Source organism: Hippichthys cyanospilos, chromosome 12, assembly GCF_059441005.1.
Source record: "Hippichthys cyanospilos isolate Australia breed blue-spotted pipefish chromosome 12, RoL_Hcya_1.0, whole genome shotgun sequence".
In the NCBI taxonomy this organism is placed as follows: Eukaryota; Metazoa; Chordata; class Actinopteri; order Syngnathiformes; family Syngnathidae; genus Hippichthys; species Hippichthys cyanospilos.
This window is the reverse complement of record NC_142380.1, coordinates 7,311,515-7,327,891: the sequence shown is the minus strand read 5'-3', so window position 1 is coordinate 7,327,891 and position 16,377 is coordinate 7,311,515. Positions and strand designations below refer to the sequence as shown.

Sequence of the window (16,377 nt, the reverse complement as noted above, 5' to 3'; positions counted from 1 at the left end):
GCTAAAGGTCACAAGTTAACGCTCCTTTTCTGCAAATGAAAGGAGAAACGCAGCTGCGGCTCAGAACACAAACTTTTTTTTGTTTGTTTATTGACATCAAAACGTGTCCAGTCAGACTGCAAAAAGTAAAAAAAAAAAAAAAAAACATAAATATACTTAAATATTTTTGGAAATAACTTAAAGTAGTAACACAAAAATTGTACTTGGCATAGGAGTTATTAAATACACACTTGACTGGATGCCTAGAAGTAGCCCTTCCCTTTTTAAACGATGGCAACATTGAGTGAAATCCCGAGTCCAATAGCAAAAGGTCCAGTGCTCGACGGCGCCGCGGCCGCTTCCCTCCGGAGCGCCGATGACATCCATCCGGCCCGCCTTCCAACGCCGACAAAAGCAAAGCGGGTCATCTCCGTCTTCGTCATCCGTGACGCCGCGACGGGCAGACGCAACTCCAAAAACAAGTGGAAATTCCCATTCCACTTTTTTTGCTTTTTGAAATTCATCCCAACTACACCACGATGTATTGTCTTTTTTTTTTTGGTGTGTTGTTTTTTTTTTTGTTTGTTTTTTTTGATCCAACCCGAGAAGTGCTTCGGAACTTGATCTGCAGCCGGTAAACGTATCCGCTGCGGTTCTGATATGGAACGTGGTCAAACTTGAGTTTTTTCTGTTGTTTTTTTTGTTTTTTGTTTTTTTTTTCCCTCTCATCGCTCGGGCAGGTTGATGATGGGCACCCACTGGTCCATGCAGCGGCTCTCCCTGCAGAACATGTTGACTTTGCTCAGCGCCGGGTCCTTCCACAGGCAAGACTCGGTGCTCTGGGAAAAAAAAAAAGAGAGAACCGGGAGTCACACACATACGTTGGCGGCCAAAGGCACAAAGCGGCCTCTTGTGAGGTATTCCCTTCTACCGACATTCCTCGCAAGTCACGGGCGGGAGGAGTCATGTGTACGTTTACGGGACTTTGTTTCAGTCACGTGAAGCGGCTGCCAGTCAGAAAAATTTGTCATTTCTCGTTCAACGGCATCAGAACGTGCGCTCAAAACGTGCACGTTTCTAGGTGGCAAAAAGTAGTCAACAAGTCCAAGTAGGGCAGTCCCGATCACGTTTTTTTTTTTTTTTTGCACAAAGCTGACAAGCTAATTCAATCACAGAAATATTTTTACTTCATTTCGGAGTCCTTACATTCATTTTTAACTTTTTTTTTTGAAGTGATACAGTAAAAGAGGGTGTGAACTTAAATTTAAGCGGCACTGCTTTGGTCCTTAACATGTTGATTTTTAAAGTAAACGCAGAAAATGGGGGAATACGAATATTTTCTATTGAGGGGTGCAAATCACAAGGGTTTGGGTAGAGTATTTTGACCATTTTGGGGTCATTGTCCTCCACATCATTCTCACAGAATTTTAGCCAGCATGTTGAACTTCACCGTCTGGGCAAAATTTCAGCTCCCAAGAGCAGGGGCACCCAGTCCTCGAGAGCCTCTATCCAGCCTGTTTTTTATGTAACCTTCATCCGGTACACCTGATTCGAATATTCAGCTAATAAGCAAGCGTTGCAAAAGTCTGATAAAAATCATGGTTTCTTGAATCGGGGTTACATGGAAAACAGGCTGGATGGGGGCTCTCGAGGACCGGACTTGGGCACCCCTGCCTGAGAGTCTTTCAAAGTCTTCTTTCAAAGTCTTCCCTCTGATGTGAATTTCCTTTGATGTAAAGATCAGAGGACTGGACAAAATACCACAAAAGGGTTAAAAAATAGGTATCAAAACGATGAATTGATTAATAAAATGGCTGTAATAACAAAGGATAAGTGAGTGTTGATACCATGTTGAGATAAATACTGTATTGAAATTCTAAGGCTTTGAATAAAATGATCTGCCTTTGAATTAAAAGTACTAGTGCCCAAGAATTGAGTTACGGGTACTGGTATCGGACGTCCTTGGTAATAATCGATTGTGGCACTGCTAGCACTGTATCCAAGTATATATATGTGATGCATTTTCAAAAAAATAAGGTTTATGTCTTGAATTGAGATCTTGACATCCTAGTTTTATACTTAAACCCCGCTAAAATGATCTAAAATACATGGCGCTTGCTCAAAAACGGACAAAGTTACCACAGTTTGATTGTTGCCAAGATGAGTCGTGCTTTGAGAAAAGCCCCTTTAAAGTTTCGGCACATTATCTTTCAAAGGGGCGCCTCATCTACTCATCCCTTATTTTCATACACTCCGATTAAAATTGGGATCTTTTGGCTGCTGGGACGACCTCATCGAGATTGTTTTTGTAGAAATCCCGAAAGGGACATCTGTTGAAAATGTGTATTTCCGCTAATAACTCAAAACTAATCTCCGACGCAGTGGTCCTTAATGCTTCCTGGTTCGTGATCACTGATGATCTTCCTTCTCCCTCAACGAGCAAGTCTTATTTTGAGAAAGGACAGATTAGACCTTATCGAGCCTTTTTAGAGAAGCAGTACAGAGGCTTCCCTTTAAACTTTAAACAACAAGGCGGCTCCGCAACCTTTTTTTTTTTCCCTGCAGCTAAACGTAACAGTAACGCCGCCACTTGCACTCAAATGACTCTTGGCTGCGGTTTTGCATGTCAGTAGCATGACACCGGCGGTAACCGAGGCGTACTTACAGTGACAAGCACACAGTGTAGGTCCACGGGCTCTCCCCCCGCCTGCTTCCCTCCTCCTCCTCCTCCCGCCGCCAGGATTTGAGCCAGGCGCCGGGTGTTGTTCACTCTCAGGATGTTGATGTCATTTTCGCAGCAGAAGGCCTGGATGAGCGTGAAGTGGATCTGCAGGGCCACGTCTTTCACGTCTTCGTCATCGGCCGCCAAGATGCATAGCACCACATTGTCCGGGTCCCTGGGGAGGAAAAGGTGACAATGGGCCATTGTTGGCGACAGCAAAAAAGTATGCTGCATGCAATTGCACAATTGGAGTAAAAAAAAAAAAAAAAAATCTACATCAAATGCTGGGTTTGGTAATCTTATACTTACACATTGAGGGCTTTTGCTGCCTCATAGACGCCCACAGTGATGCATCCCTGCGGTAAGGCTCTGGTCAGGACTTCCTCTAATGCTTTCGCCGCTGAGTCCATTCTGCAACAAGGAAAAAGCAAATACAAGTTAATCTCGCTCACCAAATAAAGCACATAAAAGTTGCACTTTCGAAGCGATGCCAAGCGGAGTCTTTCGCAAATCATCTTTTTGATGTCTTTGAAAGGCCTTTTGGCCAACGACTGCAAACGCAAATGCTGAAGGTAAGCGCTTTGGGAACGTGGACATGCTCAGCAGCCTTTTCGCACTTTCAAGCCGTTTGCAGCGTCGCTTGAGGTAATAAAGTACGGCGCATTCTTGCAAGAAACTTTGATATCCGCTTCACGGAACATAATCGTCGCGTATGCACGCACACGCCGGCCGGCCGGCAACAAATGACAAGCCATGCACGCACCACAGGTTAAAAAAATAACATAATGTACTTTAAAAAAAAATCAGATAAAGTAGTGCAAATGCGTACCTTTCTTGAGAGTTATCCCCACTTATTTCCTCAAATGTCATGTTGAACAACATACAATCCCAAAATCCAAGTGAGAGCGAACTTCTGGTTGCTTCTGTTGTCTTTGAAAAAAGGCACGCGCGTGCAACCGTCGGCTGGCTTTTGCTGCAAGTCAAATGAAACGTCCAGTCTAGCAGCTTCACATAAGAGTCGGATGACAATGGCAGTCACGGGGTAATATTTGCATAAAGTGTCCTGATTGGCCATATGCTAATTTATCGCTCGAATCGCCAATGGAAGCTACCGCGGAAGGCGGGCTTTCTTTTGCAACTGCAGACGTTGACGAAAGACTTTTTTTTTTCTCTTCGTTTTCCTCTTACGTCAATGCTGGTGGAAAGTAAGCGAGTACAAATACTTGAGTTGATCTACTCGAGTACATTTTGCATCAACGTAATGGGATGCGCGTTGCTAGTATGTAGTTTTTCAGGCGGCTTTTATTTATTTATTTTTATTACGTTCCCAGTACAGCGTCCGGGGGCCGTGGGCGGAGCTACGCGGTGGCCAGGTCACTCTCCGGCCACCGTCATGGGAACTTTTGCATGGGTTGTTTTTAATCCACTTTTACATGGGCGCACAAAATATTTACATTAACTGCTCAGTCAAAGAACAAAAATGGAATGGATTTGAATGCAAATCTGTCTAAAAAAGGAACGGTGAAAAGGAACAAAAATAACCGAAGAGAAAACTGCTCAAAAAAGCTGGACAATAAACTAAAACCGAAAATAACAATAACAATTGGGACTCCTTTGAAACAATTTCTTTTCTATTCTATTTATTGTTTGTATCTCCGACATACGCCTGCTTTTGTCCTGCACTTTAAACACTTAAAGATAAGTCTTTGGGTTTGAATGAGTGAACAAAATCAGGTGGTTAGCAAAACGTTCACATGGTGCTAAGGCACGGGTGACAAAATCAAGGCCCGGGGGCAGAATCTGGCCCGCCACATCATTTTAAGTGGCCCTCAAAATGCTGATTACGACTTCAAATTTCTGGCTATAAAGTTGCATAATTACTTCAGTTTTTACACATTTTTTTTTTGTTAAGAATATCCCTTTTGAACGTTTTTTAACAGCCCCTGATTTCAAAATCATTTGACCTCCAACTACATCTCCAACTACAATATGGCCCATTATAAAAATGAGTTCGACATCCATGTGTAGTTTTCTCCCATTGCTTGCTTTTGTCCCACATTCCACAAATGCCTCTGCCAGGCCTTAAAATTCTCCCTTATTTTAATTCACGTTGTCTCTGGACAAGGAGCTAACATGAGTGCCTCACAGTTCTGAGGTTTAGCATTTAAATCTGACTAACATCCTTCTCCAGGTGCTTCTTTTTCCTCACAAATTTCCACAAATATTGATATGAATTTGAGTGTGGTGGTTGTTTGTCTGTACGTGCCATAACATTGGTGAAGGTGCCAGTCCAGGATGTCCGGTCTTAGCCAATGCCAACTTGAAAACCACCACCGTTTCTGCTCTGCAGAGATTCTCTAATCTGAAAAAAAAATTAAAATAAAACACACACACACACATACAGCACAAGAAAGGTGTATCAATATGGCTAATATGGCATTTTGTTGGTGGTCTGTTCACAACCATAGCATGTGTTAATTCCGTAAAGTGACGTTAGACTACTTTTTGACACTTATGTCGAGCAAAAAAAAATGAGAATGTCACTACATTCTTTCGAATTTTTTTACATTTGTGTAGGGCTAAAGAAAACGAGCGTGTCCCAATCCTCGTTTGAATGTTTCAAACGTATTCGCAACTTGTGTGGCGAACCTTACTTTTTTTTTCCCCACTCGTCCCAGCACTCGGAAGTTTACGACTCTATTAAAATATCATTTGTACTCACTAGCTCGAGTTAAACACACCGAGGGAGATGTTAGCACGCCGATGGCCGCATACCTCGCTGCCAACGAACTGAGCCGTTGTGGAGAAACCCGCAAGAGGTTCCGTCGACTTTCAGCCTGGCAACCGCATAGCAACGGGACGCTGGCTGAGGAAAGGAAGCTCTCTGATTGGTCCGCTCCGGTCGACACGAAAACCAACCGGAAGCGCGCAAGTTATCCAAACGAATGGCGCGACATCGATAGTCACGTGAGCCAATGCCCATTGATGCTTTCATCTGCGAAAAAGCAGTTCGTTGTCAGCTGTTGTTTTTTTTTTTTTTTTTTTTAGAGGCCGGAAGTGTAACCTGGCGAAGCTTGGACAAAATCATGGCTTTTAACCCAAATTAAATGCATCGTCTATCACCCACTTTTGATTTAAAAAAACAAAACCAAAAATACACCTTACTATACACAGTGTTTATTTTTATACAGATAGTTTGCTAGACAAGGTCTATCTTTTTGTTTTACAATAAAAAAAAGCTTTACTATACATGGTCTTTTTTTTTTTTAAAGCAGCTTGAGTCTACCTTGTAAACGTTTTTTTCCCACATTTTTTCCAATAAAAGAAGTGATCGGACAGAACACCAACTGAATTCCTCCTTTAACACACGGAAGGGTATTATAGTATTATAGACTTACTATACATTGTTGTCTTTTTTTCCCAGAAGAGAAATCCTTGGAGATTCATTTACCAGTGGTCGCCGCAAAAGTATAGAGGTGCAACGGTTCATTATAAATTTAAATTATTTGGAAACTAGAAAAGGAAAGGAAGAAATGTTCTTACCACTGGATTGTTGTTAGGGATGTTTTGCTGCCCTCTGGTGCGATCATCAAAATATCACCGTCGCAAAGTGAAAGCGTGTACTTGTACTGTACATTCTTTCCTTATCAGACTTCAGTCTATTTTTTTCCATTTTATAAATTATACACAATGATTTGCGCCCATTATTTAATGTGCTAATCTTCTGTTGACCTTCTGGTAGTTGTTTTCACTCAACTCATTCATTAAGGCAACTACCTTATTTTTTTTATCCTTTAGTTAAAAAATAAGACCACAAAACACCTACCTCTTGAAGTTCCACTGTCATTACCAACACAAAAATATAGTTAACTCATTCACTGCCGGCTGAGTACAAATGGAACTCTTACGTCTATAGCCGTCATTGGCAGTGAATGAGTTAAATGCTCTTTCACAAAATGGAAAATGAGGTCAGTTATTTAATGTAAGTAATTTCTTTTTCTTCTTGGATTTACAGTATATGCAGTGACGTATATTGCTCGTAGGATTAACTCATTCACTGCTGGCTGAGGAAAATTGGAAAGTTGACGTCATGAATGAGACAATGGTATTTTTATTTTTTATTAATGTTACAGTTCAAGGCAATTAAAATATTATGCATACATATGCACAAATAAAACTGTACTTAAACAAAAGGTTCAATAAAAAACAAATAAAATACAACTGAATTTTACTGAGGTAGTGATTTTTTTGCACACCACTAGAGGGAGCCTGTGTATCACTGAGTATCACAGGAGAGAAATATAACTCACTTAATACATATATGGAAGCCTAAAAGTCTTAAAAAATACATGTAAAGGTTTGTCAATAGATTATATTAGGGCAATCATTTAGTATGGTCAATAAATTATAACATGATAATGTTATGAAATATAATTTATATCGATTAAACTAAAAAACTTTTTGAAAACCTCTAAAATTGAAAAAAAAACATTTTTTACAAGGCCATTTTTTGTTTCTAACGATATTCTTTTCCCACTATGGCTTTTTATTTGGAATAAAGATTAGTTTTTTATAAATAATAGCATTTATTTCAAAATGGTCATTTTTATTTTGTTAAATCTGACACATTTGGGCTTCCATAGAAATAAACACAACGCTCAATCACAATCACAAAGTTACATTTTGACAAAAGAAAGCTAATAATCTAACATAGTGTACTAGAGAGGTGCTAATTGCAAGTTGACACCGTTCCCAGTATTCCACTCACATTTCGAAATGTGTAGTGAAACAATAACCCAGGTTATTACTCAAGATCCACTACAAAGTTTACCAGAAGGAGGCAAACAAGTGTTCTTTTTTTTTTTTTTTTTTTATTGCTCAGGGCACAACATCTTGCTATTCTTCATTTTGTCACATTTGATTGAATTCTTCAATTTTTCCAATAAAATTGTTTGATTATTGATTACTGATCAAAATTTCCTTAACATCTTACAGAGATTAATTGGCAAATAGAAGAAAAAAGAACAGTGGACAGATGAGAGAGAAGCGAGGGTCTCGTGACTCATTTTCTATTGGTCCAATATTCTTTGAGTGAGTGCTACTTCCAATCTCGCCGTTAGGAGACCAGAATCAAATACAAAGTGGATCCGAGCGACGCGGCTCCAGGTACGCATTCAGAAATATTAATGCAATAATTTATGCAAAAAAAATCATTGTCATTCAACACTATTCAATTAATCACTGCAATATATTCTAATAATTTATTTTAATCATTTACGTGATTGGGCGCATGCAAAGTCACATAACATTAAAATTGGTGTCATGCAACATTAAAATAATAATGAAAAAATACTTTTGATTTATTTGAATGGCGGTGCACAAGGGCACTTTGGAGTTTAAACAGCGGTTCTCAGTAAACTTTATTTTAAATTATATGGTTATTTTTTTCTCAGTAAATTTAATTGAATGCTTTTGAAAGCCGCGACAGTACAAAAGTACATTTTTTTTCAAATTGAGAGCAAATGAATTGGAACATTTGAGTAACATAGTAGTTCAAACTCCAAATCAGTACTTTGATCAAGACTTCTTCGGTTTCATTTTGTTTTGTAGGAGATTGCCCCCTGTTGGGTAATAAAAAAAATGCAGTTAAGCCACACTGGAAAGTCACGTTTCAAACCATGAGGAAAAAAAATAGCCAAAATTAATAGACCAAAATTAATGGTGGTTTGAAAGTTTATGAAATCAATCATGGATGGCACAGCATTCTGTCTTAAAGGGACAGTGTAAGATTTCGATTGTTTTTCATCAAAAAGGAATAAATTAAATGATTGTAAATTTCAAAAACTTGGAAATGAATGTGTTCTTAATGCCCATCAGTATGTTTGACATATAATCATCCGTCTAGTTATCATTAAATTATATTACATGTGGGTGGCACTTCTCCGGAGGCGGCCATGTTTGTTATAGCGACGGACGATGCTAAGTGGAGCACCTGCAGCACCTCCTGCTGTCCGTAATGAAAAATGCACTAAATCTTACACATTATCCCTTTAAGCCTTTTTATTTTTATTTTTAAATAAATCCCAAACTGCTTTGAACTGATCCAGGGTATTTGTTTGAAATAAAAAAAAAAATCATACCAAAAATGTCACTCCAAAAAAAAAAAAAAAAGTTTGAGAACCTCTGCTGTACAACTTACAGTCAATGAATAAACCATGTGGTTAAAATGGTTAGTGAGGAGTTAATCATGAATATCTCGAGCTATGCATTTCTAAAAAGATAAATGGCCTCAAGTTTCCATTTTGAGGCCTGACACGTTTTTGAGTTTGGAATCTGAAGCCCCGCCTTTCTGTGTGCAGTTTGCATGTTGTTGCCGCGTTTCCATGTATGATAACCCGAGGTTATCACGCACTTAACGACAGAGGCAATTTCCCGAGCTGCTCGTAACATATTGACAGCGGAAACTTAGCGGCGGAACGCTTCGTACGAGACGCTAACGATGTTCTCAAACGCGTCTGCAGAAGTCCAAATGGAGCCAGCAAACGGACCGCGAGCCAACGATGGCGAAACCCATCAGGAACCCGACGACCCCCTGCTGGTCAAAAGAGGGAAGTGGGCCAACAAGAGAGAGTTTATTCTGGCGGTGGTTGGAGAAATCATCGGTCTGGGGAACGTGTGGAGGTTTCCCTACCTGTGCTTCAAAAACGGAGGCGGTAAGGCGATTCGCCACGGACGATCGTCGGAATGCGTCACGCCGCCATTGGCTCCTCTCAGGTGTGTTCCTGGTCCCGTACGCCGTCTTCCTGGTCACCTGCGGCATCCCCATCTTCTTCATCGAGGTGTCCTTGGGACAGCTCACCGGTCAAGGTGGAATCACGTGCTGGAGGAAAATTTGTCCCTTACTTGAAGGTGCGCCGCCCGGCACAAACGCCGCAATTCCAGTTTGGCATTTCTACTGCTTCAAAGCAGGTCAAAGCAGATTTTTCTTTTTTTTTCTTTTGGGGCCGGCATACATGAAAATGAAAGGATGCAAGGGCCACTTCCAAAATTTTGAAAATTATTTCAGGCACTTTGATGCACTTGGTTATTTTTTTCTGTTTTAGACTAACCTGTAACCTGTATAAACGCTGTAAAAAGGTAGTTCACAGTTTTTGACTTGATTTATATTGGTTTTGTCTTAGTATGTATTCCAAATAAACATTATGGTTTTGTATGATATTTTTTGTAAAAGCACCACTTAGAGAAGTCCTTCTCAAAAAGTGGGCCGGGCGCCCCTTTTTTGTTTTGAGATTAACCTGTAGGCTGTATAAACACTGTAAAAAGTAATTAATGGTTGTTGAAAGTTGATTTATATTGCTTTTTTGTGTTTACGTTAAAAAGAGTACAGATAATTGGCATCATTTATTTTTTTATTTCAGGCACTTGGATGCACTTGTATTTTTTTCAGATTTAGACTAAGCTGTAACCTGTATAAAAACACAGAAAAAAAAGTAGTTAACAGTTGTTGAAAGTTGATTTCTACTGAATTTTTCTTTTATTAATATTAAAAAGGATACAGTTTGATATCGACTTATACAAGTTTTATAGATGATCTTATTCATATTTGGTGCAGACTACTAAAATGGCTGGCACAAAATGAGCTAAGCGCTATGGTACTGTAATTGATTACTTAAGTAACCTATGTACTAATTTTGGGTAATTAGATACTTTATTGATTACTTTAGGAGTTCAACTACTAATCAATTACTTTCTGTATTTAGGTAACAATTATATTACCACTAAAATACATCAAGTAAATGATTAGTTTTGTAATTGATTGCCTAAAGTCATTGATTAGTTTCGGTACTGAAGTAATCAAATTCTCTACGGTTAGTAATTGATTAATTTTGGTACCAAAGTACTAAAGGTAAACAATTTCTTTTGATTTTGAAGCGCTACTTGATCATTTTAGCACTTTAATAGCTGAAGAAATTGATTTTGAATTGCTTTTGACCGTGGATACCGCAGGTATCGGCTACGGCAGTCTGATGGTGATGCTGCTTACGGTTATGTATTACATCGTCATCCTGGCGTGGGGCTTCCTGTACTTTTTTTCGTCCTTCCACGCTGAGCTCCCATGGGCCAGCTGTAACAACACCTGGAACACGGGTACGTCATTTTCCCCACACGTCATGATGATTTGGAATAATGGGGGGTAATATGATGTGAATGAATCCGGTGCATAAGCACAACAATTTTTTAAAAGTAAATGCCGGTATCGACGGCAGTGGAAATTACCTATCAGGTACAAAGTTGGGATGGTTTGAATTGATCAAAAAATGTGAAAATCACAAGGAAAAAACCCCCCAAAAACTTTGGCTTGAAATTTTGAATATTAAAAAAAAAATGTGAGTGCAAATGTTGGAACAGTTTGAATAGGTAAGAGAATGAGAAAAAAATAGTGGGAGATAACTAAAGCTAAAAATGGAAATGTTTGGATCATAATTGTGGTAGGGATGAACTGAAGAGTCCCAATTTGGATTTGTGTGGGTATACAATGTAGAATTTTTGAAAAAGTGGGAATTTAAAGAAAAAAAGTCAAAACAAAATAATCCAGAATCCTTTTCTGTTCCCAAAATGCAATGTGTGGAGCAATTAGTTATGTTATGTGTAAGAGTTTACTTCCTGTTGCTCATGCAGTTAAACAAGTGTCATGTTGAAGACATCTATGTTCAATTTATATTATGTTACGATTTTATTTTGTATTTTTTTTGGCTGATCTATGCAATGCACATGTGTATAAAACTTAACAAAATAAGAATGTTATGGCACTGAAAGGAGTCGCTTTTATGCAATTTAGCAATAAGTTGCTTCATTTTCCAATTGATTTGTTCTTAATTTGAAAAAAAAAATATATATATTTTTGCTAAATTGCTTCATTTTCCAATTGATTTGTTCTTAATTTGAAAAAAAAAAAAAAAAAAAAAAATATATATATATATATATATATATATATATATATATATATATATATATATATATATATATATATATATTTTCAAATTAAGAACAAATCAATTGGAAAATGAAGCAATTTAGTGCTAAATTGCATAAAAGCGACTCCTTTCAGTGCCACAACATTCTTATTTTGTTAAGTTTTATATCAGACTCATATAAGACTCATTTGCTCAATTTTCTTTTGAAGGGGACTGCGTCGATTATCGTAGCAGCCGTTCCAAAAATAACATCTCTGCAAACGCGACGTCTTCTGTTGAAGAATTCTGGCAGTAAGTCTCTTCTACATTGTACACGTGACCCAATCCGCGCCTAAGAACACGTTTGCCTTCAAGGAGGAGGGTCCTGAATTTGTCCGGCGGGATCGAGGAAATGGGGAGTATTCGCTGGGACCTGGCCGGATGTCTTGTACTCAGCTGGATTTTGTGTTACTTCTGTGTCTGGAAAGGCGTTAAGTCTTCGGGAAAGGTGACGGCCTCAAAAATCTCAGCGGAAAAAAATGAAACACGCAAAAAATAAGATTGCGCTGATGGTGAGCTCCTAACAGGTGGTCTATTTCACGGCCACCTTTCCCTACGTGATGATGATTGCCTTGCTGGTCCGCGGGCTGACCTTACCCGGGGCTACGGATGGAATTTGGTTTTACCTTTCTCCTGATCCCGCGCGTCTGGCTGAGCCACAAGTAAGCCAAATATATATTATGTTTTTTTTTTATTATGGTTATATTATACTTTTCATCTTCATTCCAGCCGATTTCTGACCCTCCTTTACCTGAAACCTACAAACAAAAATGAAAAAAACAAAAACAAACTAGAAATAAGTAGCCGGGATTGTATGTCTGAAGTCTTGAGTTTGGTCATGTGACATTGACAAGCTGCACCGTGATTGGTCAGTAGCAACGCAAAGAACATAAATCCAGTTTGGATGTTGACCATGATAATCCGGAATTCAGGTGTGGATGGATGCAGGCAGCCAGATCTTATTCTCCTACGCTGTGTGCACAGGCTGTTTGCCATCTTTGGGAAGTTACAACAAGTTCACTAACAACTGCTACAAGTAAGAAGACGTTCGTTTACCCTTTCTGGCGCCGTCCCGTGTCCCACGTGTGACTTTCTCCATTGCAGAGACACTTTTGCGCTGTGCCTCCTCAACAGTTCAACCAGTCTGATCGCCGGCTTCGCAATATTCTCAGTGCTCGGCTTTATGTCCTATGAGCTGGGAATGGACATTTCGGAAGTTGCCGAATCAGGTAGCGACATTTCTACTACAGCGTTTGAATCGTGTGCATCATGGGAAATTGCCAATGTTTTTCTACTTGGCAATATGAGTGTAATTTCGGGGACGTCATTCAGGAGCCTTCAAGATCTTTTTTTACTTACTCACAGCATTACTACAAAAATACAAACAACAGAAATCCGGAAATGCTCTCACACGTTAGTAAACTGAGATTCTCGTCACAAACACGTTTAAATATGCGTAGTATGTATGAGAGTAGTTCACTAGTGTACGAGTGTTTCTGTAGCGTGAGTGAGTGAAAGAAAGTCAACATGTGAGAACACTTTGATAGTTTAAAAAGGCTTTCAGTAGTATGTGTGTGAGCAATTCAGTAGTATGTGGGTGAGTGTTTCAGTGGTTTGAAAGAAAGAGAGAGAGGCGGAGCGAGAGAGAGCGATAGCCTCGGGAATATATATAGAAATTTCTGTAGTGTGAGAGAGTGAAAAACACTCATTTCAGTAGTCAGTAGTATCCAAACCAAAATATTTCAGTAGTGTAGTGAAAGCAGTTCGGAAGCATTTGAGCAGTGAAAAACATTTCAGTAGTGTGTAAGCAGCAAAAAATCCGTAGTGTGTTAAGAGCAATTCAGGACTATGCGGGTGAGTATTTCAAGAGTGTGTGAGTGAGCTTTCAGGAGCGTGTGAATGCAGAAAACAAATGAAAAAGCACCTTTGAGTTTTGCACAAGAGCATTTCTGTCATGCATGTGAACAAAAACATTTCTTTAGTGTGTGAGCATTTCTGTAGAAACAAATTTCAGCTGTGTGTGCAAAATTTCAGTGGTTTGTGTTGCGTTTTTCAGTCGTGTGTGCGACAGGAAATTCTGAATGACATCCCTGACAATTTTCCTTGTCAAATGCATTCATGATCTAAATTTTTAATTTGATCATTATTTTTTTCAAAGATAGTTCTTATTTATCCGCACCAGCGCACCACGCGATGATGTTACGAGAGCTACTTTGCAATTATCAGCTCGCCCTCACTCGGTATGTCGTTGCAGGCCCTGGCCTGGCATTCATCGCTTACCCCCGGGCCGTCGCCATGATGCCTTTACCGCAACTCTGGGCTGCCTTCTTTTTCATCATGATAATCTTCCTGGGAGTGGACAGTCAGGTGGAATTATTTCAGGACATGACTAGGCTTCACTACAATATCTTTACAAAGATAATTACTAATAAGGAGGCGCGCACGAATGCTTTTACTACTCCAGACAAGTACTTGCATTCAAGACCTCAGAAATATTTAGTAAGATGTACCAAGCCATCAAAATGGAGTTAAATTATTGAAACATACTCAGCTATAGTAACTTAGTGCGGCCTCTTTTTCGCACCTGAGTAACATTCACCTCAAAGCGATATCCTTCATATTCACTTCAGTCAAGTTGTGACGACTTAGATATTATAATTGAAGAAAAAATGTATTTCCCCTCTCCGCAGTTTGTGTATCTTGAAGGATTGGTGACATCTATATCAGATTTGTACCCGGCCGTGTTTTTCACGGGACATCGACGCAAAATCCTGCTGCTGGTTCTGTGTTCTATTTCCTTATGCGTGGGCATGTGCATGGTCACCGAGGTGAGTACACGAGAATAAAAGTCATTCCAGAGTTATTAGCGTATTATTTGGACGTGAATTTTGGAGCCTCCGGTTTTGTGTTGTGGCTTTCTGGTGGCCTGCAGGGAGGACTGTACGTGTTTCAGCTTTTTGACTATTACGCCTGCAGCGGCATCCCACTCATCGCTTTTGCCCTCATGGAGTCACTTTGCATAGGGTGGATATATGGTGAGTGGGGAAAAAAAATTAAAAAATGTCACCTGTAGCATAATTTGATCACTTTTTATCCGTCTTCAAGGTGCTGATAATTATTACAACCTAATCCAGGATATGATTGGCTATCGACCTTCACTTTACATGAAATATTGTTGGAAGTTTGTTACTCCTTTTTTGTCCACAGTAAGTAAATTCTATTTTTTTTTCAATCTTGTTTTGAGTTTTGAAGGGACAATTACATTTTGTCATCTTAAAACAACAAGTCTTATTAAATGAAACTTTTACCTTAGAATTCTACACAAAATGTGAAAAAAAACGTTTCGGGGGACATTTTTTGAATACGTATTTGAACTCATTCAGTGCCAGCTATTTTCAGACGTTCCTTTACCCTCGTATTATTTTTAGAAATGTGTAAATCTGTAAAGTATTCTGGATTGAATGGTGGGAATCTTTAACTCATTCAATCCCAAAGACATATTTTTTACATTAAATCCCAGGGACTAACATTTTTTTTCAAGTGTTTGACGAAAATAGGGTCTAAAATTGCTCGTACTAAATTAATCGGCACTAAATTAACTGGGTAACTAAATACTAAAATAATAAATTACTTTTGTTAGTTAGCTAATAAAATAATCAATTACTTTTGGTAATAAGTACTGTACTTAAGTAATTGATGACTGAAGTACTGAAGTAAATTGTGATTTTAGACACTAATGTACTTAAGACAGTAACTGATTTCTTTAGTACTTAAGAAATCGCGAAAGAAAGTAATCGATTTCTTTGGTAATTTAGAAAGTAATTCAATCAATTTCTTAAGTACTTTCGAAATCTCTAAAAGAAGTAATTGATAGTTTGTATTTGAACCACAAATGGTATTTCAGAGACTAATGATCTTTTCTTATGTTTGACGTCCACAGGGTTTATTACTTTTCTTCCTTGTCCAATTCACCCCTTTGAAATACAATAAGAGCTACCAGTACCCCTGGTGGGGATACGCACTGGGCCTATTGCTTGCGTTCTCCTCCGTGATCATGGTTCCTCTGTGGATTGTCTACAGTGTCGCCAAAACGCCGGGATCCATCACTCAGGTGCCGTGAACCTTGCGTGTTCATGTTTTTTGTTTGTTTTTTTGTTTTAAACAACGTGAATAACAGCTTCTCTCTTCTGTTACATCACAGAGATTAATAGTGTTGACCACGCCAACAGACAAGTCACTCTGTACCTCGGTGGAGACCAAAAAAAATGTTGGTGTATCGAGTCACAAGTACGCCTTGAAAACAACTAAAAACTAGCCGGAAATCATCAGGAAATGAAGCCTCATGAAGCGCTTGTGTTATTTGTTTACCCCTAGAAATGGTTCTCTTAGTTTAAAGATAAAGACGAGTGCAATGCAAATTCTTGATGTTTCCCCTGCATCTTTAAAGAAAGAGTGACACCTAGATGCGCTAAAAAGCATCACATGTGCTTCATGAGGCTTCACTTTCCCATCACGACCAGCAGGCAGGGACAACAACAAACAAATGTAAGTAGGGATGTCCAGATCTCTATCACATGAATGCAAATCACCCAATCATCATATTCAGCTGATTGGATTCAAGAGGAAAAATCAGGGATATTAAAATTACATTTTATTTTACTG

General features: G+C 39.0%; 2 protein-coding genes across 2 annotated transcripts; one reads left to right on the top strand and one right to left on the bottom strand.

Moving 5' to 3' along the window:
- Positions 1–554: 554 nt before the first annotated feature.
- Positions 555–5,549, bottom strand: LOC148414655 (growth arrest and DNA damage-inducible protein GADD45 alpha-like). Its single transcript, XM_088430181.1, has 6 exons — positions 5,424–5,549; positions 4,968–5,063; positions 3,531–3,674; positions 3,011–3,112; positions 2,645–2,876; positions 555–818 (listed from the first exon to the last, which is right to left on the bottom strand). The coding sequence occupies exons 2-6, from the start codon at positions 4,973–4,975 to the stop codon at positions 705–707; spliced, it is 600 nt and encodes a 199-aa protein (XP_088286307.1). The 5' UTR covers positions 4,976–5,063; positions 5,424–5,549; the 3' UTR covers positions 555–704.
- LOC148414654 (sodium- and chloride-dependent GABA transporter 2-like) lies at positions 5,465–16,030 on the top strand. The gene is made up of 16 exons (XM_088429535.1): positions 5,465–5,668; positions 7,822–7,867; positions 9,223–9,414; positions 9,476–9,610; positions 10,709–10,849; positions 11,886–11,967; positions 12,031–12,163; positions 12,243–12,377; positions 12,648–12,751; positions 12,820–12,944; positions 13,970–14,082; positions 14,406–14,543; positions 14,648–14,750; positions 14,821–14,921; positions 15,656–15,826; positions 15,917–16,030. The coding sequence occupies exons 1-16, from the start codon at positions 5,465–5,467 to the stop codon at positions 16,028–16,030; spliced, it is 2,037 nt and encodes a 678-aa protein (XP_088285661.1).
- Positions 16,031–16,377: the final 347 nt, after the last annotated feature.

Bases quoted from the DNA above. Each gene is read 5' to 3' on its own strand.
- LOC148414654 (XM_088429535.1), top strand. From the start codon at position 5,465: ATGGCCGCATACCTCGCTGCCAACGAACTGAGCCGTTGTGGAGAAACC. The intron at 12,378-12,647 runs GTAAGCCAAATA...TCCGGAATTCAG, and splicing joins CGCGTCTGGCTGAGCCACAA to GTGTGGATGGATGCAGGCAG. The intron at 14,083-14,405 runs GTGGAATTATTT...CCCTCTCCGCAG, and splicing joins TCCTGGGAGTGGACAGTCAG to TTTGTGTATCTTGAAGGATT.
- LOC148414655 (XM_088430181.1), bottom strand. The intron at 3,113-3,530 runs GTACGCATTTGC...TCCTTGTTGCAG, and splicing joins GGGGATAACTCTCAAGAAAG to AATGGACTCAGCGGCGAAAG. The intron at 2,877-3,010 runs GTAAGTATAAGA...TTTCCTCCCCAG, and splicing joins GCAGCAAAAGCCCTCAATGT to GGACCCGGACAATGTGGTGC.